Raw genomic sequence first — 25,238 nt, 5'->3', positions numbered from 1 at the left:
TAGTACTGGTGGCTGTAGTAGTGGTAGTACTGGTGGCTGTAGTAGTGGTAGTACTGGTGCTGGTAGTACTGGTAGTACTGATAGTGGTAGTACTGGTGATGGTGGTGGTACTGGTAGTGGTAGTACTGGTGGTGGTGGTACTGGTAGTGGTAGTACTGGTGGTGGTGGTACTGGTAGTACTGGTGGTGGTACTGGTAGTGGTAGTAGTGGTAGTACTGGAGGTGGTGGTACTGGTAATGGTAGTATGGTTGGTGGTAGTACTGGTGGTGGTAGTACTGGTAGTGGTGGTACTGGTGGTGGTGGTACTAGTAGCGGGAGTACTGGTGGTGGTGGTACTGGTAGCAGTAGCATTGGTGGTGGTGGTACTGCTGTCCGTAATACTGGTAGTGGTAGTACTGGTGGTGGTGGTACTGGTGGTGGTAGTACTGTTGGTGGTAGTGGTACTGGTTGCGGTAGTACTGCTACTGGTAGTACTGGTGGTGGTGGTAGTACTGTTGGTGGTGGTAGTGGTAGTACTGGTGGCTGTAGTAGTGGTAGTACTGGTGGCTGTAGTAGTGGTAGTACTGGTGGTGGTAGTACTGGTAGTACTGATGGTGGTAGTACTGGTAGTACTGGTGGTGGTGGTGGTACTGGTAGTGGTAGTACTGGTGGTGGTGGTACTGGTAGTACTGGTAGTGGTGGTACTGGTAGTACTGGTGGTGGTGGTACTGGTAGTGGTAGTAGTGGTAGTACTGGAGGTGGTGATACTGGTAGTGGTAGTACTGTTGGTGGTAGTACTGCTGGTGGTAGTACTGGTAGTGGTGGTACTGGTGGTGGTGGTACTGGTAGCGGGAGTACTGGTGGTGGTGGTACTGGTAGCAGTAGCATTGGTGGTAGTGGTACTGCTGCCCGTAATACTTCTACCAATCTGCACTCTGCACTACCAATCTGCACTCTGCACTCTGCACTACCACCCTGCACTCTGCACTACCACTCTGCACTCTGCACTACCACTCTGCACTCTGCACTACCACTCTGCACTCTGCACTACCAATCTGCACTATGCACTACCAATCTGCACTCTGCACTACCAATCTGCACTCTGCACTACCACTCTGCACTCTGCACTACCACTCTGCACTCTGCACTACCACTCTGCACTCTGCACTACCACTCTGCACTCTGCACTACCACTCTGCACTACCACTCTGCACTACCACTCTGCACTACCACTCTGCACTACCACTCTGCACTACCACTCTGCACTCTGCACTACCACTCTGCACTACCACTCTGCACTCTGCATTACCACTCTGCACTCTGCACTACCACTCTGCACTACCACTCTGCAATACCACTCTGCACTCTGCACTACCACTCTGCACTACCACTCTGCACTACCACTCTGCACTACCACTCTGCTCTACCAAACTGCACTCTGCACTACCAATCTGCACTCTGCACTACCACTCTGCACTACCACTCACACTCTGCACTCTGCACTCTGCACTACCACTCTGCACTCTGCACTACCACTCTGCACTCTGCACTACCACTCTGCACTACCACTCTGCACTACCACTCTGCACTACCACTCTGCACTACCACTCTGCACTCTGCACTACCACTCTGCACTACCACTCTGCACTCTGCATTACCACTCTGCACTCTGCACTACCACTCTGCACTACCACTCTGCAATACCACTCTGCACTACCACTCTGCACTCTGCACTACCACTCTGCACTACCACTCTGCACTCTGCACTACCAATCTGCACTCTGCACTACCAATCTGCACTCTGCACTACCACTCGCACTCTCAATCTGCATTCTCACTCTGCATTCTGCACTACCACTCTGCACTACCACTCTGCACTCTGCACTACCACTCTGCACTCTGCACTACCACTCTGCACTACCACTCTGCACTCTGCACTACCACTCTGCACTCTGCACTACCACTCTGCACTCTGCACTACCACTCTGCACTCTGCACTACCACTCTGCACTCTGCACTACTAATCTGCACTACCACTTTGCACTACCACTCTGCACTACCACTCTGCACTCTGCACTCTGCACTACCACTCTGCACTCTGCACTACCACTCTGCACTACCACTCTGCACTCTGCACTACCACTCTGCACTCTGCACTACCACTCTGCACTACCACTCTGCACTACCACTCTGCACGCTGCACTACCACTCTGCACTACCACTCTGCACTCTGCACTACCACTCTGCACTCTGCACTACCACTCTGCACTCTGCAATACCACTCTGCACTCTGCACCACCACTCTGCACTACCACTCTGCACTCTGCACTACCACTCTGCACTCTGCACTACCACTCTGCACTCTGCACTACCACTCTGCACTCTGCACTACCAATCTGCACTCTGCACTACCACTCGCACTCTCAATCTGCACTCTCACTCTGCACTCTGCACTACCACTCTGCACTACCACTCTGCACTCTGCACTCTGCACTACCACTCTGAACTACCACTCTGCACTCTGCACTACCACTCTGCACTCTGCACTACCACTCTGCACTACCACTCTGCACTACCAAACTGCACTCTGCACTCTCACTCTGCACTCTGCACTACCACTCTGTACTCTGCACTACCACTCGCACTCTGCACTCTGCACTACCACTCTGCACTCTGCACTACCACTCGCACTCTCACTCTGCACTACCACTCTGCACTCTGCACTACCACTCTGCACTACCACTACCACTCTCACTCTGCACTACCACTATGCACTCTGCACTGCCACTCTGCACTCTGCACTACCCTATCCTTCACCAGAGCCCAGAGCAGAACGGCGCCTTCCCTCATAGACTGACATACAGCATGGTGCCCAGTAGGACTGCGCCAGATTTATATTTAGCTGGTGTCGCAGCCGCCCAAACTCACACTGTGAACCCGAAGTAGGGCATGAAAAGCGCACTCTTTGCCTCTTACTGAACTCGCCACCCGTCAGGTGCTCCTGGGAACTCCTGCATAGTCAGACGCATATTAACTGACACATCGTTGAGCAAATAACAAACCTTTCTTTTTTTTAAATAAGTAGCTGAACTGTGTCGACAGAGTCCTTCACGCACGGCAGCTTTAGGCGTGAAGAAATATCATGTAGGAAATCGGGTGACCCAGAGAGGCTCAGATTATATTATACAGAATAAAATACCACTACAAAATCTTTTTAAATGCATAATTGTTGAAATGAGTGAATGTTCAATATCATCCGAAATTGCACTTTCCCACTTATTTTTATCGCAGCAAAGAGTGACAGTCAAATATACAGCTGGTACCGTGTTCTTCCCTCGTTATTCCACTTACCATGTCAGCCGCTTAAATAAACAAACTGGCAAGCCAGCCCGAAGCACCCACCACGTCGACCCTGAAGTATCACCTCACAGGGCTATCAGTGCTCTAAAACAAACTCGCTTTACATTCCGTGTTCAAACAAGGAGGTGCAAGCTAGCTGAAAACTGTAAACCTTTTATTCCAAACAAACATTTTAAATTTCGGTAAAAGCATTTCAGCTATTCAAACATTGAAATTAGCCGAGTAAACCTGAGATGAAAGGAGCAACAAAATAATGCATGGCGCGCGCCCACCAAAACGCACTGCAGAATGGTGAACGCGCTCACAGCATCTGGATTCCATTACAGCACCTCCCTGACAGCTCCTAATTGATATTTATGGACGGCCATGCGCGACACCGCAGAGAAAATGCCAAACATGGCGGACGTAAATTACATATAGCCTATCGTGTCAAGGCTACTAAAAATACAGCACAGCGAAGACGAATCACTATGCAGATGCCATAAAAAAAGCCCGCGCACTAAGGAATGTTGCAGCCCGGACCCCTAAAGAAACTTTTTTTTTTTTTATAACATAAGAGCTCGGAGCTCCGCCTCCCCTGCTGACGCAGGGTTGACGTAGGCCGAGCCCTAAAAAGTATCCATCAGCGAATCACATTGCTAAAAAAGAGGTCAACATTTGCAAATCGTGGTCGTTTTTAACTAGTAAAGACGTGCTGTATAGATGTTTTGCAGGGTATGGGAGACTATATGCATTTGTGCTTCCTGAAGTAAATCTTTAGGGCAGTATGAAGGAAACTACCATTAAAAACCATCTCACCAGACCATAAAACAGCCTACAAACAGCCAAAAAACGCCCCCCCCCAAACTGACCATGTCAAACCAGCGCTTTGGGCACTGCCTAATTGTCCTACAAGCTAGTCTGACCCTGACATTGCTCATTATTATTTTTTTCTGGGCTCCCACAGCCAACCAAATGAAGGCCAGGCCCATATTCCTGGAGAGTTGTTTTGTCCTGCCCCTACCTTCCCACCAAGCTCTCGGACACTGTATCTCAGGTGCATCACTTGTTGAGGACCTTCAATATGACTTCTTAACTTCTCCTTTGCACTTCAGCTTTGCTTGCACAGAGCAGTCAAACCAGTGTGAGCGCTGAGACTGGTGAAGCCTACGTAAAGCCAATTGCATTGTCATATTCATCTACAACAAGTCTCCAATAGATCCAATGGGATGCATTGTTTGTCATATTGATAGGTCATCTGATTTGAACATTTAACCATGTGTCCCATCATCAGGGAGGATATCCCTAGGCAATGCAAACACTCGCAAAGTGATAGCAATAGGTTGATTTTGCCAAAAAGTCTCAAAGGGCCGCTAAGACCACAGTTCTTTTATGAGTAATAATCAAGGGTGTATACATAGTGCCATTTCCTGAAGTCTGGAATACCAATATCGTGTAACAGTGCCTCTCTCTCACCCTTGGTGGAACACGCAGGCTAGATACCATGGTTGTTTACTGGTTTTTCCTGGGGCTGCATCTCTGCTGCTTTGGGAAATTCTCCATATAAGAGACATCCTTGTCTGCTTCACCTATTTCTACAGTATTCTGCTTATGTTCTCTCCAGTGCTGGATAGTGACTATCCCTAAATAGGTAGGTAATTACAGCTGCATCAACTCACAATCTCCGCAACACAACGGCTGCAGCATATATGAAGCATATCATTAAACATCATGCACTTCACCCAACACCTTCCATGAAGGCCACACTACATGCAACTTCCGATCAAACGGGCTCTCTGAAATGGCGCGAGGAACCTGATGCAAACTGGAATACTTTGTGGCCTCGTCAGGGGTACGAAGCACTGTAGAAGTCTACCAAACCATGCAATGTCAAAGTTAATGGCAATCAAGCAATGTTGCAACTTAATTTGCAAGCCTCATCTATCTAGCACGCCTATGCACGCTGCTTGTGTCCTTTACGCTCTGTGATGTTGAATTAAATGAAAGGGGGCATACATGAAGTAGTCAAATGAAACCCCCAATGTCTACCCTCTGTGTGTGAATGGCTTCAGCTCTTATTCAGCAGCCACATTCAACAAAGGGTTGAGAGGGTTCATTCTGATTAAGAATCATTTCCGAGAACAGATTCCAGTCTGGGCTTGACGGGGTAAGTGAGGTGCAGTTCTGCTAAAGCACGTTTTCACTTAAAATTTGTTTGAACAAGGAGGTCCAAATTACAAGTAATTTATACTTTGAATGACACACCTGCAATTTAGACAGGCGATGTATTAAATCACTTCCAATTACACATTTCCTTCAATTTTCAGGCACGAATCCTCAAGCTTGTCTTAGTTAAGGTTAGGAAGGTCTTGCAGGATGATACGCCTGTGAGGTTTTCTTGTTTATACTTTATCAGAGATCAACAGTATTTACCAGGAGTTTTGAGGGTTTTTTAAGTGCATCGAACATATTACTTTCTTACACTTGTGCGTGAATGTTAGATTAGTGGGTGTCGAAGTGCACAGCGGGAAATGGTAAGAAATGGCACAAGCCGTGCATGACACTATGGCTTCACAGCACTGACGAGCAAACAAGTTCCCTGTATGTGTCTGCTGTATCGAAAATTTCTGTTTGAATTGTGAATCAGGATGAAGGAGAGGGTGCCCTTAATGAAGTGAAGGTCTTCGTTTGTAAGAGTTAAGGGCTATAAGGGTTGAGACAGAAAACAATGTAGGCTCTTGGTCAAACATAAGTCTGTTGTTATGTTCCGCTACGTCAATCATCTCATCTGTCAAAGGCTTGCTACAACAATCACACTTCATGGAAGTCCTGAAGAGCAGGAGATTGCTGTTTTCTGTGGGATGGATTGAAAGTATTGGACAGCCTGGGTTTCTGTAGTCCAAGGGATATGCCCAATGTTATTACTGAATCAACAGCGTTCAAGCAGACCTGCCTGCGTGACGTCATGTGGAGCTTGTTCTTGCAGGAACTCTGGGGAATTTGATCTACTAGACCTCATGCTTGTCACATAAGACTGCAAATTTACTCCTGGACTCCACTCTTAGCCATAGCCGACCTTTTAAGGCAAGTGTAGTGTAGTTGTGTTTTATGATGGTCTGATTTTGTACTTGTCCAAGCTTGTTGATTAAATATTTTGGGAAGAAGAACTACAATTTGTTGGTAACCTTGGTATGGTTAGTTTGTAAGAATGGTAGTTTGCCATGAAACATGATAGCTGGGAGTTATTAGACATCATTAGTGTGACTATTTGGGCAGATGAGGAAAGGCCCATGTCAGGACTGTGCTCAGATTATTCCAGCATCTGACCAGGGGTTCTGAAATAGTTTAGGGCTATAACAAAGAATGGCCTACCACAAAAGCACAGAATGCCAGAATATCCATTTTGAAGCCAGAATATCCATTTTGAAGCTATCAAGATGGTGGCATTTGTCATTCATCCTGTAGTAAACATAGCCTAGGCAATGTTTGAAGTAGACATGACAACTTGTTTTATTTTCTAGACAGAGTTGGATTTGATGTTTCATCACGTACATCATGAAGTGCAAATGGTACTGTTTGATCACCTGCGTTGGTCGGCACATATTAATATTAAGAGCAAGGTAACAGGGTAATCCTCAGATACGCCTCCAGAAACCAGGTGGCGCAGAGGATTTCAATGAACTATCCATGGTTTGTTTTCTGTGGTCCTGGAGGTATGATTAAATCAATTCTGTGCTGAGACTTCAATCTACATTATACTCCCTTAGTTATTAGTACTATGACACGATCAACTGCATCCTAGGTTGCAAGAAGGTCGTGAAATGTCAATGCCCGGTGTTGGCCTTCATCCAGAGACAGCGAGAAGGATATCCTTTCAGATGTTCCTGTGTGTGCATTCTGTTATGGAGCTGAGTCCTGGGTGGTAACTGCAAAGTAGGATGTTGTGCTCCTCATGCTCCTGGAGATGTCTCATTGCTTAGTTTTCTGAGTATCTTGCTAATATCTGAGAGGGTAGAGGTAGCCCTGTTGACAGGCTCATCACAATACAGTAGGTGGACCACAGGAGGAAATCAAGTACCCCAGAGGGATGAAAGAATGGTCAAGTAAAGCAGGAGAGTACTGTTTATAATATATTTTTGTCAGTTCTTAGATTGCCGTCTCCAAAGTATAACAGTGCAAACTGTGCTTTAAGGTTCCACATTGGTCATGGCCTTGGGAAATTAAGTTTGTAAGTTGCTCTTTACATGCTGTGTCCCTCATGATCATTTCTTCTGCTCTAGTAATTACTCATTCTATGGCTTCTAAGAGAAGTAAAATCTAGCATCCCCAGTTGGTGAGCAAGTGTCACTAATGGGCAATGAACTTTAAATAGATTGGCACATTAAAGGTAGAGACCAGAAACTGTTCAAAGAAGGCCAGCACATGGCATTGAAGGGCTAATCTATCTGTTCTCTACTGTGTGGGTATGTTGGGGGTTTGTTATACAACACAGCAAATCACTAACTAATGACTTCAGGGCGCTTGGAACGAGGAAAGGGGTCATCATCGAGGCCTCAAAAACACTTTGCAGACAGAAAAACCTTTTTTACAATATATATCGCTTTATACTGCACACTTCCATTGTTTCTAACTCATGTGTAAATAACAAGTGCAAATAACCATATTTGTTGGTACTTAATGAAAGGCTGAGCTACCCCCTTACCAAGTGTCAACTTTGTGCCCTGAGGATTATATATATATATATATATATATATATATATATATATATATATATATATATATATATATATATATATATATATATATATATATATATATATATATATATATCTCTGCTCAGATTTTCCCCATTACAGGGAGAAAAACGACAGCACTCGCGGGATGCTTTCAGCAAGCAGTGTTCTTTATTCCACTGACAAAAACAAAACCAGACGCGTTTCGGTGATTCCCTTCTTCTGTGTCTACCCGTGCAAAGCAACGGAGTGCCATTTGTAACTCAGAGCAAGATTAAGATCAGCAAGTTTATCACTTGCTCGACTACATTTGTAGTCTACTGTCTGACATGCCCCTGTGGACTTAAATACGTGGGGAGCACGACGAAGGCAGTTAAGTTACGTGTTTTGGAACATCAACGGGCCATCGCTAACAGAGATGAAAGCTACCCGATGGCCCGACATTTTGCCTTGTGTCACAACAGTGATAGGAACCTCCTCAGTTTTTTCAGCCTAGACTGTGTCCCACATAATATAAGGGGTGGGGATCTGAAAATGAAATTAAGGCGACTCGAGTCCAGATACATTGTGGACTTGCAGACAAAATCACCTGGGGGCCTTAATGCAGGAGAGGAACTCCTATCACACCTTTGAGTTGCAGCAATTGTTATGATGAATTGGAAATGTACTGTGTCTTCCCTAAGAATTATTTGTTTGTTTTGGAAATTAACCTGGAATTTCTGTTTGCGGAGGGGCATCTAACTATAATAGTATAGTAATGACACTAGGTGTTTAGTAAGAATAGGTACGAGGATGCATGTCATCATTGGTACACAGCATTTCTGTTAATTAAAATATTGGCTCTAGTCTATAGTGTTTTATTCAGCCTAGACATGTCCCTCCATAATTTGGGAACTTGTGATGATCGATTGCAATGAGGGTCAGGTCGGCATATACCGATTGGATTGTTGACATACAAGATGAATCAGCCCATCCAGGGCTCAATTTTGTATAATATTGTAATATATGCATAGATAATTGCTCTTTCTTATGAAATAGAGCTGTTTTGATTATTAGTACTGTGTTGACCAGTCTAAACATTGCATGATTCGTTTGCATTAGAATTGTTGGGCAATTCACCACTGTAAGATGGCGCCCATATATCTGAGTTAGTAGTCCATTGTTTGTTTCAGTGGACGCTGCTTTATTTTGCTTCCGCCTTGCCGCCGCCAGCTGACACTGACGAAGGCAATAGCTGAAACGCGTTTGTTTTACTTTGCGCAATAAACTTTCTAACGGAGTTAACCTGCTGCGAGTGCTTTTTCTGGAGGGTTTTGCAAACCACGGAGCTCGAGATATATATATATATATATATATATATATCTCTGCTCAGATTTTCCCCATTACAGGGAGAAAAACGACAGCACTCGCGGGATGCTTTCAGCAAGCAGTGTTCTTTATTCCACTGACAAAAACAAAAACAGACGCGTTTCGGTGATTCCCTTCTTCTGTGTCTACCCGTGCAAAGCAACGGAGTGCCATTTGTAACTCATAGTTATGGAAACAGAAACAGGACTATTCGCAACCCTCAAAATTGTGGGCGCCATCTTAGAACGTTACTTGGTTCATTATATACAGTTTAAACATAATTTCAATGTCATATTTCATAAATATCATTGTACTTTAAGAAATTATTTAAACAGCCCCATGGGCACATCAGATCTCGCCGTGGATCGGCAATGGCAACCTATCCGGTTGCCGTGCAGTCCTATTCTAGTGACCTCATCTTTGGTATTTGAGTTACATGATTTGCAAATTATACCACACATTAAAGCTACCTAAGTTAGTCTCTTAATATTGAATTTCATTCATAGTCCCTTCTATGCAGCTGGGATGGAGCTAAACATCACTGGAAAATCAACACATCAACCAATAAGTCTTAAAAAAGTTTCAAGAATACAGATTCCACAGTACAGTTCTCCTCTTATCATTGTTGTCCTTATCCGTGTTACGTGCCCAAGTGTACTGACAGTTCTTCTCCCCCATTCAGGCCTTCCGGGCTCTTAGTCTGGAGATCTACTATATATCTGGACTCTAACCTGCGCAGCTTTTGAAGTCTATCTCCCCCTCTAGCATTTTCGGGTATGTAGTCCAGACAGAAGTATTGTAGCAAACTCCTATCGCTCTTATGCTTTATGTAAAAGTGGCGAGCCACCGGGTAAGTGAAATCCCTGTTTGCGATAGCACGCATGTGCTCTAAGACCCTCAACTTAACACAATTAATGGTGCTACCCACATATCTCATCCCGCAGGGACACTTTAAGCAATAAACTGCGAAATTAGTTTGGCAAGACATGAACTTATTAATTTTTTTGCCATTTTTAAGGCCCTTCACTTCATAGGACAAAGTGCGTTTGCTTGCCGAGCAAGCTTTGCACCTTCCACATGGAAAGAATCATTTTGCTTCACGGAGTGTACCTTGCTTCTTTTTCACCACTGGATCTAAATGACTATGAACTAGGTCATCCCTCAAGGACCGATCTTTTCTGAAGGTAACTAGAGGATTGGGTGGCACATCCTTTCCTATGATGTGATCTGTTCTTAAAATGTTCCAATGTTTTTTTACCATACCTCTAAACCAGTCTGCATCTTGTGAAAAGGTGGTTATTATGCGAAATCTGCCATCATCGATCTTTTTGTCTTTCTTCTTAAAAAGATCTACTCTCGGAATGTTAGATACTTTCCGCAGAGTGGTGGTAAGTAATTTTGCATTATAACCCCTTGCTAGAAATCTATTGAAGCTCTCTTTTGCCGCTTCATCAAAGTCAGATTTCATCGAGCAGTTTCGTTTCAATCGGAGAAATTCTCCATAAGAAATGCTGTTTATTAGTCTAGGGGAGTGGCTGCTAGATGCATGCAGGGTACTGTTGCCAGCTGTTGGTTTTCTGTATAGGCAACACGTTATCCTGTCATCCTGAATCTTCACTTGGAGATCTAAATAATTGGCTGTCACCTTGCTGACCTGACCCGTGAATCTCAGATTGTTCTCATTGAGATTTAGATGGCGAATATATTCTTCTCCCTCCTGCACTGTACCATTCCACACTAAGAACAAATCGTCGATATACCTATACCACGAAATTATTTTCTCAGTCCATGTTTGGTTCTCTGTCGCCCAGGCTACCTGCTCCTCCCACCAGCCCACGAATAAATTCGCGTAGCTGGGGGCGAAGCAGGAACCCATGGCGGTACCAGAGATTTGTCTGTACAGTTCTCCCTGAAAAGTAAAAATGTTGTTATACAGACAGTATTGCGTTAGCTCCAACAGCATTAAGTTGTGGGCAGGAAATTTCAATTGTCTTTTCTTTAGGAAGTATTCTACTGCAGACAAGCCTTGTGTGTGGTCAATGCAGGTATATAGACTGGTTATGTCTAGGGTGATCAGACAGTAAGTAGGTTGCCATTCCAATTTCTCCATGTGTTCAATGAAGTCTGTGGAGTCTCTTATATAAGATTTCAAGTTCAAAACTGCCTCAAATAGAAAGTGATCCAAATAGCGAGAAAGGTTTTCAGTAAGACTGCCTATCGATGAGACAATTGGTCTCCCGGGAGGCTGTTTTAAATCCTTATGTACCTTGGGTAGGTAATAAAACGTTGGTAAGACGGGACTGGTTGTTCTCAGAAACAAAAATTCATCCAAATCAATCATCGATTTGTCGTGCCATTTATTTAACAATGCATGTAGTTTGGTAATGCTATCATTGTATTGTGGCTTTGTTGTTACCTCATAGCAGTTCCGATCAGTTAATTGTCTCATCGCTTCTCCTATGTATTGTTCTCTTGTGAGGACTACGATATTTCCTCCCTTGTCAGAGGGTTTACAGATAATTGTTGTATCGTCCTCTAGATTTTTCAAGGCTTCTCTTTGTGATCTTGTCAAATTGTCCTGGCCTCTCCTCGTTGGTTTATTTTCTCTAAATTTCATCAGATCCCTTATAATTAGGTCCGAAAAAGTATCTATGGAGTCCATGGGCATTTGTGGTACAAATTTGGAAGGTAATTTGAGGCCACTGGGTGGAGCTTCTTGTACCACCTCAACATTCCTTATTCTTTGAGTTGGTGTTACCGCTGGCGGGGTGGTCTCAGAGGTATTCCCTTTTCGTAAGTCCTCAAGTATTTCCAAGGATGTCAAGTCATTGACATTTAACAAGTCCGTATCTTTCCAATTTAATTTTATGGTTTTAGCTTCTTTGGATGTGGGTTTGGTCTTATGGAATTTGTGCAGTTTTAGCTTACGAATGAACTTATATAAGTCAATTCTAGTTTGTGTGTATTCTAGACGTCGGTTGGGGCAAAAGGTCAGACCTAACTTCAAGACAGTCTCCTCAGTTGTTGTTAAGATCTTGTTCGAGAGGTTTATGATGGTGAGGTGTTGATCATCTGTCGTTACCATCGCGCTCCCCTTTTGCTTCTTGTCACTCTCGGTGTGTAATTTGTTTTTCCCCTTCCTTTTCCACCCGCCACGCCGGGTTTGTCTTCTTGCTCTGGGGGCTTGTTCTTCCCCCCTCGCAGCCAGCTTTGGCGGATGACATTGAACTCCTGATGAAAAGGAGTTTTGGGGAGTCGTCTCGCAGGACCTGCCACATCCTCTCAACTCAATTCCTCCTCAGTGACTTCAGATTCAGAGGTTTCTATTCTTGTCTGGGTGTCATTTCGTTTGGCTTTGTTGTTGAGTATATATATATATATATTTATATATATATATATATATTCACTTAAAAAACCATAGGTTTCAGGCCTTATATAGTTAGGAATTAGCATTTTAAAAACCTTGCAAATTCACTTAAAAAACCATAGGTTTCAGGCCTTATATAGTTAGGAATTAGCATTTAAAAACCCATTGAAATTGCTCCTATATAGTTAGTTGTACTAACTATATTTCGCACACCCGCAATCCACTGCTGATGATGTCACATATTACATCATTCATGACATGGTTAGTGACATCACTGATGACATCATTGATGACATTTCAAATGAGATCACTGATGACATCCGCACGGTACGCGTACCCTACGCGTACGGTGCGCGTACCCCGTGATTTATTTATTTTTGCCCTTGGGGGTCCTTTTGGGACCCCCTGAGAAGGGCTAGAGGGTTGAGGGGTCTCTACCCTGCCCCCTTTTCGTGTTTTCCACTCTTGTTTTGGGCTCTCGTGTGCCTCAGTTCTCCTGAAAAACAAGATGGTGGCCAAAGCTTCCTGGTTTGGACAGTTTGGAATGTTGACAGTCGACTGCCAGCCAATCAGAAACTCGCTCTTGCACCTATGGGTACGCGCAAGTACGCGTACCGTACACGTACGGTGCGCGTACAGTGAGCGCATATAGATATATAATTTGATCAAATTCAATTTTCTCAACAACTACTGGAGGGATTTTCACCAAATATAGAAAAGGCACTACTGCATACCTGTCCCTACCATTTTGCCAAGTTTGGTGTAATTCCATTCATTCGTTCGGGCTGTAGACGTGTCTAAAGGTCCCTATGGAAATTAACATGGGAAAACACGTTTTGGGACCCCCCTTTCGGCCCCCGCTTGACAAATCCCCCCGAAACTTTCAGGGAAGGAGCGGAGCGGAGCTGGCCAAAATTCTGGAAAATTACACACAGATTCCTCAATCGGCGCCAAAGTTATTCCCAATAGAATGTTGAGCGCATATAGATATATAATTTGCTCAAATTCATTTTCTCAACAACTACTGGAGGGATTTTTATCAAATATTGAAAAGGCACTACTGCATACCTGTCCCTACCATTTTGCCAAGTTTGGTGTAATTCCGTTCAGCCGTTCGGGCTGTAGCCGTGTCTAAAAGTCCCATAGAAAATGCCATTTGAGTAATTTCAAATTCAATTTTCTCAAGAACTACTGGAGGGATTTACACCAAACATACAAAAGGCACTGCTGCATACCAGTCCCTACCATTTTGCCAAATCTGGTATAATTCCGTTCAGCCGTTCGAGCTGTAGCCTTGTCAGAATGTCCCTATGGAAATTAACATGGGGAAAACACGTTTTGGGACCCCCCTTTTTCTCGGCCCTCGCTTGACGAATCCCCACGAAACTTTCAGGGAAGGAGCGGAGCGCAGCAAGGCAAATTTAAGGAGAATTACAGGCAGATCCCTCAATCGGCGCCAAAGTTATTCCCAATAGAATGTTCGGAATTTCCTATGGTAACTAGGTCCTAACTATATATACCTACTGGCGCCCGCCAGTAGGTAATATATATATATATATACATATATCGAGAGAGAGAGAGAGAGAGAGTTAGAAAGAGAGAGAGAGAGAGAGAGAGAGAGGTTCTTGTAGTATTGAAAATGATAAAATTACTGAGGGCCAATACAGCGTTAAAACTAAAAAGGTCAATGTTTTCCACGACAACTCCAAAGCACACATACATGACGTTGTGTTTCGTGTCTACAGTAGACTTTTCACATGTATTTTCCATAGTAAACTGTAATTAATACGTCGTGCAGAGAATTATAACGATGGTGCTCTGTTGCACCTAGGAACACCATAAGGATAAGTAAACTGAAAACCCGTGAACATTCTGATGACTGGGAAGGATTATCAACAGTTATCAGGTTACTGAGAATGAATGCGAACATGTCTGAATTTACAACAGTCACGAATTTCTGCTTTATGTCCACCTTAAAAACAAATGAGCTTTAAACTTTAAATGAAAAAACAAAAATCAAAAGTATCAAGAGTGTGCATCCCGCTGTGTTTATCTCAGTGCCCTAACAAAGGTACAGTCGCCCGAATTAAGATTGTCCTCTCCATACTACACCGGGCATGCGAGCATGTATAGTGTAAGCTTGTGAGGCCCAAAATGCAAGAAATGTGGCCAGTCCGGTTCATTTCGGCAATTTCACAATAACATCCCTGAATGGAGTGTATGCACGGTGGCGCCCGGAGGCCATGGAATTCAGCGACGCTGCTAAATCCTGCAGAAACGCTCACCTGCCACGGAATCTGTTGATTTCAGCCCCAAGAAAAGCTTCCCGCTCAAACAGATTAAAATCACTGGTTACACCGAAGAACTCGGGGGTCTTGTGTTTAACAACTCTATGTTGTTAGGCCAAAACAGGGGCTTGGGGGAGCAGAGTTCACAAGGTAACCGAAAGAAGGAAGACAACCTGAAACAAGAGGGGCGTCGCTTGTTTTCGAATGGTGTGTGCAGCATTAGTTTTGGCACAACGTTATGAAAGGACTCAGGCTTGTAAAGTGCCAGGATACCCATATACCAGCAGTGCTCTGGCACGTGTAAACAGTAGCATGTGTAGCAGATGCACACTGCACTTTCAGTTCACACAAGTTACTTGGAGAGGTGGAGGGACGTGGGCTCTTGCATCAAAGTATTTTCCCTCAGACACATGAGGCCTGATTCACAAAGGTAACTTGCACTTTTGAGTAAGTTTACACTTAAGATTAAGTTTACCACTGTTTGTTACTCACAAACTGCACTTTTGTAGTAACTTGCACTTTTGTAGTAATTTACACTTTTGTAGTAAATCCAGCACAACACATGGCAAACCACTGGTTATGCAACACCCTCAATTAGAAAATAGATGGAGGTAGGGATTTACTGCAAAGGTGTACGTTACCACAAAAGTGCAGTTTGTGAATACTGCAAAGTAGTAAACTTACTAAAAGTGTAGGGTTCTACAAATGTGCAGCTTGTGAATAGCACTTTGTAGTACATTTTGTGGTACTACTGCAGTACTATAAAAGGTACTACAAAGTGAAATTTATTAATCAAGTCCATGGGAAAAGTGATACATCAGGGTCTTACTTGACACAGACACACTAAAGTGATTGCCTTTGTTGAAATACAATGCAATATACTGTCTATTGGCTCTTAAAAAAGCATTGGCAAAGCATATCAGACTTGCCTGTGCAACAGCTATTGGCTTTGCCAATATTTTTTAGCCATGTTGTACACCAGCGTTGCTGCTGTTCAGCATGGTCAAAAGTTATTGAGTTAAAGTAGAGTGGCATGGAGTGGGGTTTCGTAAAGCAGAGTAGAGATGAGTGTTATGAAGTGACATAGAGAGTCATGGACTAGACTAGAGTTGAGTGGTGTGGAGTTAAGTGGTGTGTCATGGAGTGGCGTAGAGTGGAGTGATGTAAAATGTTGAGTGTCATGGAGGGAGTAGAATGGCATAGTGTGGAAGGGTGTCGAGTAGAGTTGAGTGGCGTCGAGTGGAGTAGGGCGTTGCAGAGTGGGGTAGCACTGTACATGGAATGGTGTAGAATAAAGCAGAGTGGCATAGGAGGTGTTGTGCAGAGTGGAGTAGAGTGGAGTAGAGTAAAGTGGAGTAGAGCGAAGTAGATTGTTGTTGAGTGGAGTAGCACAGAGTGGAGTAGTGTAGGATAGTTGAATGGCATAGAGTGGAGTAGAGTGTTGTAGAGATGAGCGGTGTAGAGTGGAGTGTCATAGAATGTCATAGATGGGAGTGGCAGAGGGTGGAGTAGTGGAGTGCAGCAGAGCGGAGTAGTGTGTTGTAGAATATAGTGGAGTATAGTGGCATGGAGTGGCATAGAGGGAATTGATTAGAGCATCATAGAGTGGAGTAGTGTCGTAGTGTGGAATAGAGTGGGATGCCATAGGGTGAGTAAACTTTAATTAAGTAGAGCATCAGAGAGGAGCGTCCTAAAGTGGAGTATTGTAGAGTGCAGTAGAGTGGCTCAGAGTGAAGTGACTTAAAGTACAGTGGTGCAGAGCAGATTGGTGCAGAGTGAAGTGTCGAAGAGTGGATTGGTTTTGAATAAAGTGGTGTAGACTACATTGATGTAGAGTGTAGTGACGTCGAGAAGCATAGAGTAGAGTGGTGCAAAGTAGATTGCAGTAACATGGAGTTCAATAGCATAGAGTGGAGTCGCGTACAGTGGAGAAAACTGGCATAGTGTGCAGTGGTTTTCCAGTGCAGTGGCATAGAGTAGATGGTTTCAGAGTAGAGTGAAGTGGCTTGGGGTGCGGTAGAGTGCAGAGTTGTACAGTAGCATAGGGTGCAGTGGCGTAGAGTGAAGTGCTATAGAGTGCTGTGCCGTGGGGTGCAGTGGTGCAGAATAGATTAAAGTGGCGTAGAGTGATGTAGAATGTAGTGGCACAGACTGCAGTAGAGTGCAGTAGAGTTGAGTGGTGTAGTGTAGAGTGCAGTGGCACAGAGCAGAGTGGTGCTGTGTTCAGTGGTGGAGAGTGCAGTCTTGCAGAGTAGAGCGTTGTACAGTGCAGTTGTGTAGCGCAGAGTGCTGTGGTGCAGAGCAGAGTGGTGCATAGTAGAGTGGTACAGAGTAGAGTGGGGTAGAGAGCAGTGGTGCAGAGTAGAGTGGTGTAGAGCACAATGGTGTACAGTGGCACAGTGTGCAGTGGCTTAGAGAGCAGTGGTGAAGAGTGTTGTAGAGTATAATGGCATACAGTGCAGTTGTGAAGAGGAGTTGGCATAGAATGCAGTGGCGTAAACTGCGCTAGTTTTGAGTAAAGTGGTGTAGAGTGCACTGGCACAGAGCGCAGTACAGTAGAGCGGTGCAGGTTGGCGCAGCGAAGAGTGCAATGCCGGAGAGTGGAGAGGCTTAGACTACTGTGGTGTAGAGTGCAGTGTCGTAGAGTGGATTGTTTCAGAGTAACGGGAAGTGACGTAGAGTGGAGCTGTGCAGGGTAGAGTGCAGTGGCTCAGGATAAAGGCATAGAGTACATTGGCATAGACTGCAGTGGCTTAGACCGCAGTGGTGCAGAGAGCAATGATGCAGAGTAGAGTTGTGCAAACTAGAGTGGCGTAGAGTACAACGGTGTAGAGTGGCGTAGTGTGCAGTGGTGCAGAGTAGTTGGTGTAGAGTGCAGTGGCGTGGAGTGCACAAGTTTTGGGTAAAAGTGGCTTAGAGTGCATTGGCATAGAGCATAGTAGCATACTGTAGATTGGCGCAGAGTAGAGAGGAGCGGAGTGGCGCAGCATAGAGTGCAAAGGCACAGAGTGGAGAGAGACAGAGGGGAATAGAGTGGCATGGAGTGCAGTGGTGTAGAGTAGGTTGTTTCAGAGTAGAGTAATGGCATAGAGTGCATTGGCGTAGAGTGCAGTGTCGCAGAGTAGAGTGGCATAGAGCAGAGAAGAGTGGCCTAGACCGGAGTGGTGTAGAGTGCAGTTGTGCATAGTAGAGTGGAGTATAGTGCACTGGCAAAGAGTAGAGTGGTGCAGAGTAAAAAAGCGTAGAGTGCTGTTTGTCACAGTAGATTAGCGTGGCCTAAAGTGGATTGGCATAGAGTGTAGTGGCATATAGTGCAGTCGAGGGGCATAGAATGGAGTGGTGCAGAGTAGAGTGCAGTGGCATAGAGTGCAGTGGTTCAGAGTAGAGTGGTGGAGAGTTCAGTGGAGGAGAGTGCAGTGTCACAGAATAGAGTATCGCAAAGTTAAGTGGCACAGAGTGGAGTGGTGCAGAATAGAGTGGCGCTGAATTCAGTCGTGGATAGTGCAGTCTTGCAGAGTAGAGGGTCATAGAGTGCAGTGACATAGTGCAGACTGCAGTTGCGCAGTGCAGAGTAGAGTGGTGGAGAGTTCAGTAGCAGCGAGTGCAGTGTTGCAGAGTAGAGTGGCGTAAAGTGGAGTGTTGCAGAGTTGAGTGGAAGCTTTCCGAATGTCTCCAAGATGTCGTTAATGAACCAGGCAGCTGGGCTGTCTGTTCGGCTTCGACCTAAAAGCACTATTGATTACAATGTGTTTGGATACAGTTGAAAACAGTGCTGAATTACTCTGGCCTTCGTTATGCCTAAAGTATATTTTCCGCGTATACGAGTTTTCTCAGCAGGTCGTTTCTCTGAAGCACACAACACCTCTTTATAACTACACCAACATGTCAGCATTTTCCACACAAGCAAACATTTGAAAATGGTGAACTCTGAACTATATCTAATGACGTATATATGACTACAAAAGCCTATTAATTATTGATGCTGTGAAATGGCACAGGCGTTTCCGATCTTTTGTACACTATACATTTGACAGTGCTATTCTTGTGTTTTTAACATTGACGTGCTATTTATGTCATTTCAGTGAAAACAGTGTTGAACAACATGTTAACATTCATTTTGATTGAGCTTGTCACATGTAATATGTTTGTAAACAGTGGTGAAGGCAAGGGGAGAGACAGAGACAGAACAGGAAGATCCATACACTTTACCTTGTGTGAACTGAATGATGCTGTGGTTGCCTTTATCCAGGTTGATCAGGAAGCCATGGTGGGGCCCCTCAATGACCCGAAAGCGCACAAGGAGGGTTACACTGTCCCTGTCCTCTGCTCTCAGGGCTTTGTTGGTGATGAGATATCCCATGTGACCAGTAGGCAAGATACGTAGGGTGGGGGCTCCTTTGTTGACCACAATTTGGGGGATCCCATTGTCGACTGCTATGATTTGGATTTTCATCATTTGTGGCCTCCTTGTTTCGAATACAGTGTCGGGGAATACGTAGAAGTCAGTATGGGTGCCATCAGTTACTGTGAACGAGAAGCTGTCTTCAGCGGACTCGGTTCCATCATGCTTGTAACTGATGAGATTGTCATTAAGGTCTTGCTTGGTGAAGGTTGTCACGGATTTTGTGTTGTTGAACAGGAGCTGCCCATGAACAGGTACTTGGGTCACAATGAACTTCAGAAGATGGTCAGGGGTGTCTCTGTCTTCCACTGTTAGCTCAAAAGGGGTTATTAGTTTGTGTTCACTCTCACTGACTGCCATGCCATGAATTGTCACCACAGGTTTTTTGTTGTCGACATCACTTATAGATATCCGGAAGGTGCGAAACACTGGGTTGTATCCATCAGTGACTTCAAATTCAAAGCTATCCATTTTCACTTCATCATCTGAAGTGTGAATATAGTAGACTTTGTTCCCTGCTAATTGGAGTTGGGTGAAGGAAGTCACTGGCACTCCTGGGGTATCTGTGCACTCCAAGTGGCCCCGTATAGGTGCCCGGGTGATGCTGAAAACCAAATGCTCATCTGGGCTGTTCAGGTCACTGGTGCTCAGGAGGTCTGTTGTGAGTGTTACTCTCCCACCTTCTTTCAATGACACTCCTTTATTGATGACATCTGGGAAAACCATGTCAATACTTCCAATAGTCACATAAAAGTAGCGGTCAATAAGGGGATTCAAGCCATCTGTCACATCAAACTTTATAAGGTCGCGAATCCCTTCTTGTCCAAAGTGCACATACAGGATGAGATCCCGGTCTATCTCATCCTGAGTAAAGTTCATTCCCACAGTGATGTTCTCAAATCCACCGGACGGCTTCCTTCTCTGTAAAAGGCCCTGTCCTGGGCCATATCGCACAATAAAGGTCAGCGTGCTATCATCCGAATCTAAATCAGTAGCCTTCAGGATTCTGTTTGTGATTATTTTGGTTTCTCCAATCTCAATTTCGAGTCCATCATTGATAGTCATTCTGGGGGTCTCATCATCCACCGGTATCACCATGATGAGCACTGTTTGTTCAACATCGAACTTGCCATCAGTGAGTTTCACCTCAAAGCTGTCCTCCGTTGTCTCAGAGTCATCATGCTCATAGATTATGCTAGAGCTCTCCTTAATTTGCTCTAAATTGAAGCTTTCCACCAAAACAGTGCCATTCACCAGCTGGTTTACAATATGCCCATGCTTGGGTGGTTTAGTAATGATAAAAGTCAGCTCATCAGCTGGGATATCTGCATCCGCTGCATTGAGGATGGGCGTATCAATCACCAAACGCATACCTTCCATGACAACAAATTCTCTCATAAAAATTTCAGGCTTTTCATCATTGGCTGGGATGATGACAATGGGAAAGAAGTGCCTCTGGGAAAAGTTGGTTCCATCAGAACAACGGAAATTGAACCTATCTTCCACAGGCTCTACATGCTTATGGATACTTTGAACATAGTAAATATGTCCCAGTCTAAGGTCTTTCAAGGTAAATGCACTTATAGCTGTTCCGGCTCTTGACTTTTCAGACCCTGGGGCTGGAGATATGTTTTCCAAATATCCAGCAGTGGGCTGTACAACAATAGTACAAAGAATATCGTCATTTGAGGTGTCTATGTCTTTGGCACTTACATGTAAAGGTGTGATTACTCCTTTGTCCCCTTCGACAACAGTAAACTGTTCTCCTACTGTAACCTCTGGTGGTTGGCTGTCAACAGGTAGGATAGTCACCTGGATTCTAACTCCCTGGACAGTGTTCCCCCCAACTGTCCACTCTTCAGACATGTCAGACAGGGTTAAATTAAATGAGTCCTCTTTTTTCAGTGGCCCGATCTCACCACTGGCGTGAGAATACACCACAGCCCCATCAATGATATCTCGCTGTGAAAACCGTTCGGCTGGAATCCCATTCACCAAAATGTCCCCTAACAATGGTGGATCCTCAACAATGAAAGTCAACATTAGGTCATCGGTATCTTCATCTGTGCCTTGGATGACATTAGCGGTGATCACAGCAGCGCTGTTTTCAAGAACATCTAAAAAAGAACCAATAGTTCCAGGAGGTAGTTTTAGTGTAGGGACTTCATCATCCACCAGTCGCACTGTGATTTTAAGCACAATAGTTACAACATGCACACCATCGCTGACATCCAAAGTACATAAATCACTGCTTGACTCGTCTCCATTGTGAATATAGGATATTCTGCCTTTAGCTATGTCTTCTAAGCTAAAAGACTCTCCCACCATCATGACATTGAGTGACAACAGCACATGCCCATGCCTGGGAGACTGGGTTAGTGTAAACAGAATCCGGTGCCCATGTGTGTCCGTGTCAGTAGCATCCAGTTCTGACTTTGTGATAACATGTGTTCCGCTCTCAAGCACAGTGAATCCTGTGTTGATGATGTTTGGAGGTTTATTGTCCACAGGCTGTAGGTAGATTGTAAAAACGCCCCTCACTGTATTCCCAGCCGTGTCCTCCACTGTGTACTCACACTGCACCACATGGGGGGTGATTCCCAGCTCCAGATCCGGGGGCTTGTATGCGATCTTGTGGTGGTTGATCTGAGCCTGATTGAACTCAGTCACAACAACATCTGGAGTTTCCGTGAGCACTATGGAGCCCATCTGCACAGGGTTATTCTCATCAGTGTCAGTGGGTGGTTTGACAATGGTGTATTTTAGATCCCTGTCATCAGAGTCTAGGTCAGTGTAACGGAGAAACTTTCTCCGGAAGTAGGTCAGCTGGTACTCCTGTACCACCATTTGCAGCGAGGTGCCGGGGTATAATTCAGGGGGGATGTCATCGATGGGATGGATCTTGATGATAAGCGTATTCGCTCCAGACTGGTTTGGTGGATCGTTGTCATCGTGGACCCGAAACACAAGGTAGTCCATGACGGTGGATGTGCTGTGGGGCCCAGTGTGCCTGTAGAAGAGTTTCCCATCAAGGATGTCCTGTTGCAGCCAGGTTTTCACCTCCTTCTCGTAAAGGCCTTCACTCTGCAGGTGACTCCATGAGTCAAGGTCATCGTCAGGTGCCTCCTGCTGCCGCAGTACCACTTCTCCAAGGCTGGGAAATGGCAGTTCCAGGGTGAACACCAGGGTCAGGTCCTCTGAGTCAATGTCAGTGGCACTGAGCACAAAGGGCGTGATTTGCACCACCTGCTTCTCAAAGAGCACCAGCCCGGTGTTGGCATTCACAATTGGAGGCTCGTCATCAGTGGGCACAACAGTTATAGGGAACAGGAACTCCACCTCATGTTGCCCATCGGTCATTCGGAAGATGATGTTGTCGCTGTAAGTGTCGCTTCCATCATGCTGATAGATCACAAGCCCAGAATCTAAGTCGTGAGGGGTGAAGAACTTTCTGTTTGGCGGGGCACCCAACACAGTGAGCTGGCCATGTCGGAGCCCGTCTATCACCTGCACCCGCACCTCCTCCAGGTTGTCTTCATCACTGATCTCAAGGTTATGGGCGCTGGAAAGGGGGCGAGACTGACCCTCGTACAACAACTGGCCCGTGTTGTGTGTCACCACGGGTGCCATGGTGTTCATAGGCCTCACCAGGATCATAAAGGAGAACGGTTCTGAGGAGGCACCCTCGGTGTCCACCACCTCCAGCTCAATCTCGAAGATACGCTCATAGCCAGAGTCAGAAGCTGGCGGCCGGTACGCAATCTTCAGCTCCTGCAGGTCTCGCTGGTGGAAAGAGGTGATAGGCATGCTGCGGTCGTCCGTGCTTACAATGCTTCCCTGACCAGGCCCAAAGGGTGATGTGATGTTGAAGATGAGCTCCCCAGGGTCAGACTCTGCATCCTCAGCTGCCAGCATGTCTGGGGTGATGGCAGTCATGACGAACTGGTCCACCTCCATCATCATCATGGCCACAAAGCTGGGCCTGGGTGCTGTGTTATCCAGACCTTCCCGCACCCGCACAAGGATCTGGAAGCGCTCCTGCTTCAGCACCTGGCCCTGGCGGTCCAGCAACTCTACCAACATGGGCACAAAGTCCCGGTTGGGGGATCGGGTGGAAGCCGTGTGCTGGTAGCGCACATCCAACTTCAGAAACTCCTCACAGTCTACCATCTGGCCAGGGGTCTTGGGCTCGAAATTAACTAGTCTCCCATACCTGGGCAGCCCTCCCTGGCCAACCACAGGGCTGATCCTACACACCTCCGATGCCCGGTCGTAGGTGAACTCCAGAGTCTTCCTGTCGATGGCCCCACTGGTGCCCAGTAGCTTCTCCACAGTCAGAGGCATGTTCCTGGTCACCACCTCCAGCTGGGTGAACAGCACCTCCACCTCCAGCATGAAGGGCACCACCACCGTGCGGGTCTGCGTGTCATAGCGCAGCATCAGCTTCACCCTGTCCGTGGACGGGCTGCGGGAGCCCAGGTGCGTGTACTTCACCTCTCCGGGGCCGAAGTCGCAGGGAAACCTGGCCGGGGACAGGCGGCCGGGCCTCTGGGACAGGGGGTCATTGTCCAGCACCGACAGGTGGCACCGGTCGCCCGGGTGCACGGTAATGGACAAGTCCTGCACAGGATCCAGGTAGACGGACTTGCCGAACGGCACTCGGACGCCGTTGTTGGTGAGCAGGGGAGCCCCCTCCGCTTCATCCGGGGCTCCGTAAGATAAGGGGGCGCTGTCCCGGTGCGCCACGGCTTGTCCTCGGGCAATGCCAACTGCAGCCAACAAAAGCAGCAATGACAGCAGCGCCTCAGCCCGGGCGCCCTGAGCGGTCCCCCTTCCCATGCTCGCCGCGTCCCTTCAAGAACTTCAGGAACTTGCCAAAGTCCTGCAAGGCGCGCAGACTCCACCTGTGTGCACGGGTGCAGCGCGCCCCGCCTCTCCGAGGTGTTCCCCTCCTAATCCTGGCTGCGGGTGACCATGCTCGTTTCAAGCCCCCTAGCACTGCGCCCAGCGCCTGTCCGGCAGGTTATAAGTGCCGGAGTCCCAGGGGCAGTCAGGAGCCGGGCGGAGCCCGCCCCGGTGCCTCGGGATTGGTGCACAGTTCGGTGGGGAGGGGAGCGCTGCTGGAAGGACAAGCGCTGCTTGATCACTCAGAAGGGGAGCTTGGTGGGGGCTTAAGGTTACTGACTGACCACAGCGGAGTGGAGGGGCCGCTGCCGCGGGTGGGTCCTGCGTGCCGCGGTCAGGGTTTCACAAGGTGAGAGGAAACACTCACAACTTGGTGGGAGGGGCGCAGGTGGACGCGTGCGGGCCTGTGACTATGGGACCCAAGTGGAACCTGTTGTTGATCTCAGGTAACTCCCCACCGTGCACACACATACCCGCCTCTCGTGCAGTGACAGCAAGCAAGAGCGTTTCGCAAACATGGTGTGTCAAGCTGCTTGCATTTTTCAGCCTGCGCAATCTGAGCGCCATGCAATTGTGCGCTCAAATACCTGCAAGCCTTACTTCGATATCTCATCGTTTCAGTTCTTTTTCGGTGACTTGGGGAAATGTGTACAATTTTAATTGTGAACGTGATTGCCCAGAACAACTCTTTGATTCTGAATCTGGTTACAGGATTTCATTTCTGAGCCTGACTCTGCGGACACGGTGATTCTTCTCTCTCGTGCAGCCAGGCTCCTGAAAGTGGGACTAGGCTGCCAGAGAGAGGGTTCACTGAAGTGCGTGTTTTCCTCGTGCATGGCAGCGAAAAGAAACCTGAGAAGAGATGGAAAGGTAGCCGG

The 25,238-nt window shown here is 46.2% G+C and overlaps 1 protein-coding gene across 1 annotated transcript in view; it reads right to left on the bottom strand.

The window, feature by feature from the left end:
- FREM2 (FRAS1 related extracellular matrix 2) overlaps positions 1–24,437 on the bottom strand; it is a 635,470-nt gene extending 611,033 nt beyond the window's left edge. Inside the window, exon 1 of the mRNA XM_078657234.1 lies at positions 19,263–24,437. Within this exon, the coding sequence (XP_078513360.1) occupies positions 19,263–24,294 (5,032 nt within the window). The 5' untranslated portion in view covers positions 24,295–24,437. The remainder of the gene's footprint in view (positions 1–19,262) is intronic.
- Positions 24,438–25,238: the final 801 nt, after the last annotated feature.

This window comes from Lissotriton helveticus, chromosome 8, assembly GCF_964261635.1.
Source record: "Lissotriton helveticus chromosome 8, aLisHel1.1, whole genome shotgun sequence".
Taxonomy (NCBI): Eukaryota; Metazoa; Chordata; class Amphibia; order Caudata; family Salamandridae; genus Lissotriton; species Lissotriton helveticus.
The sequence above is the reverse complement of the archived record's forward strand: the minus strand, read 5'-3'. Positions and strand labels throughout refer to the sequence as shown.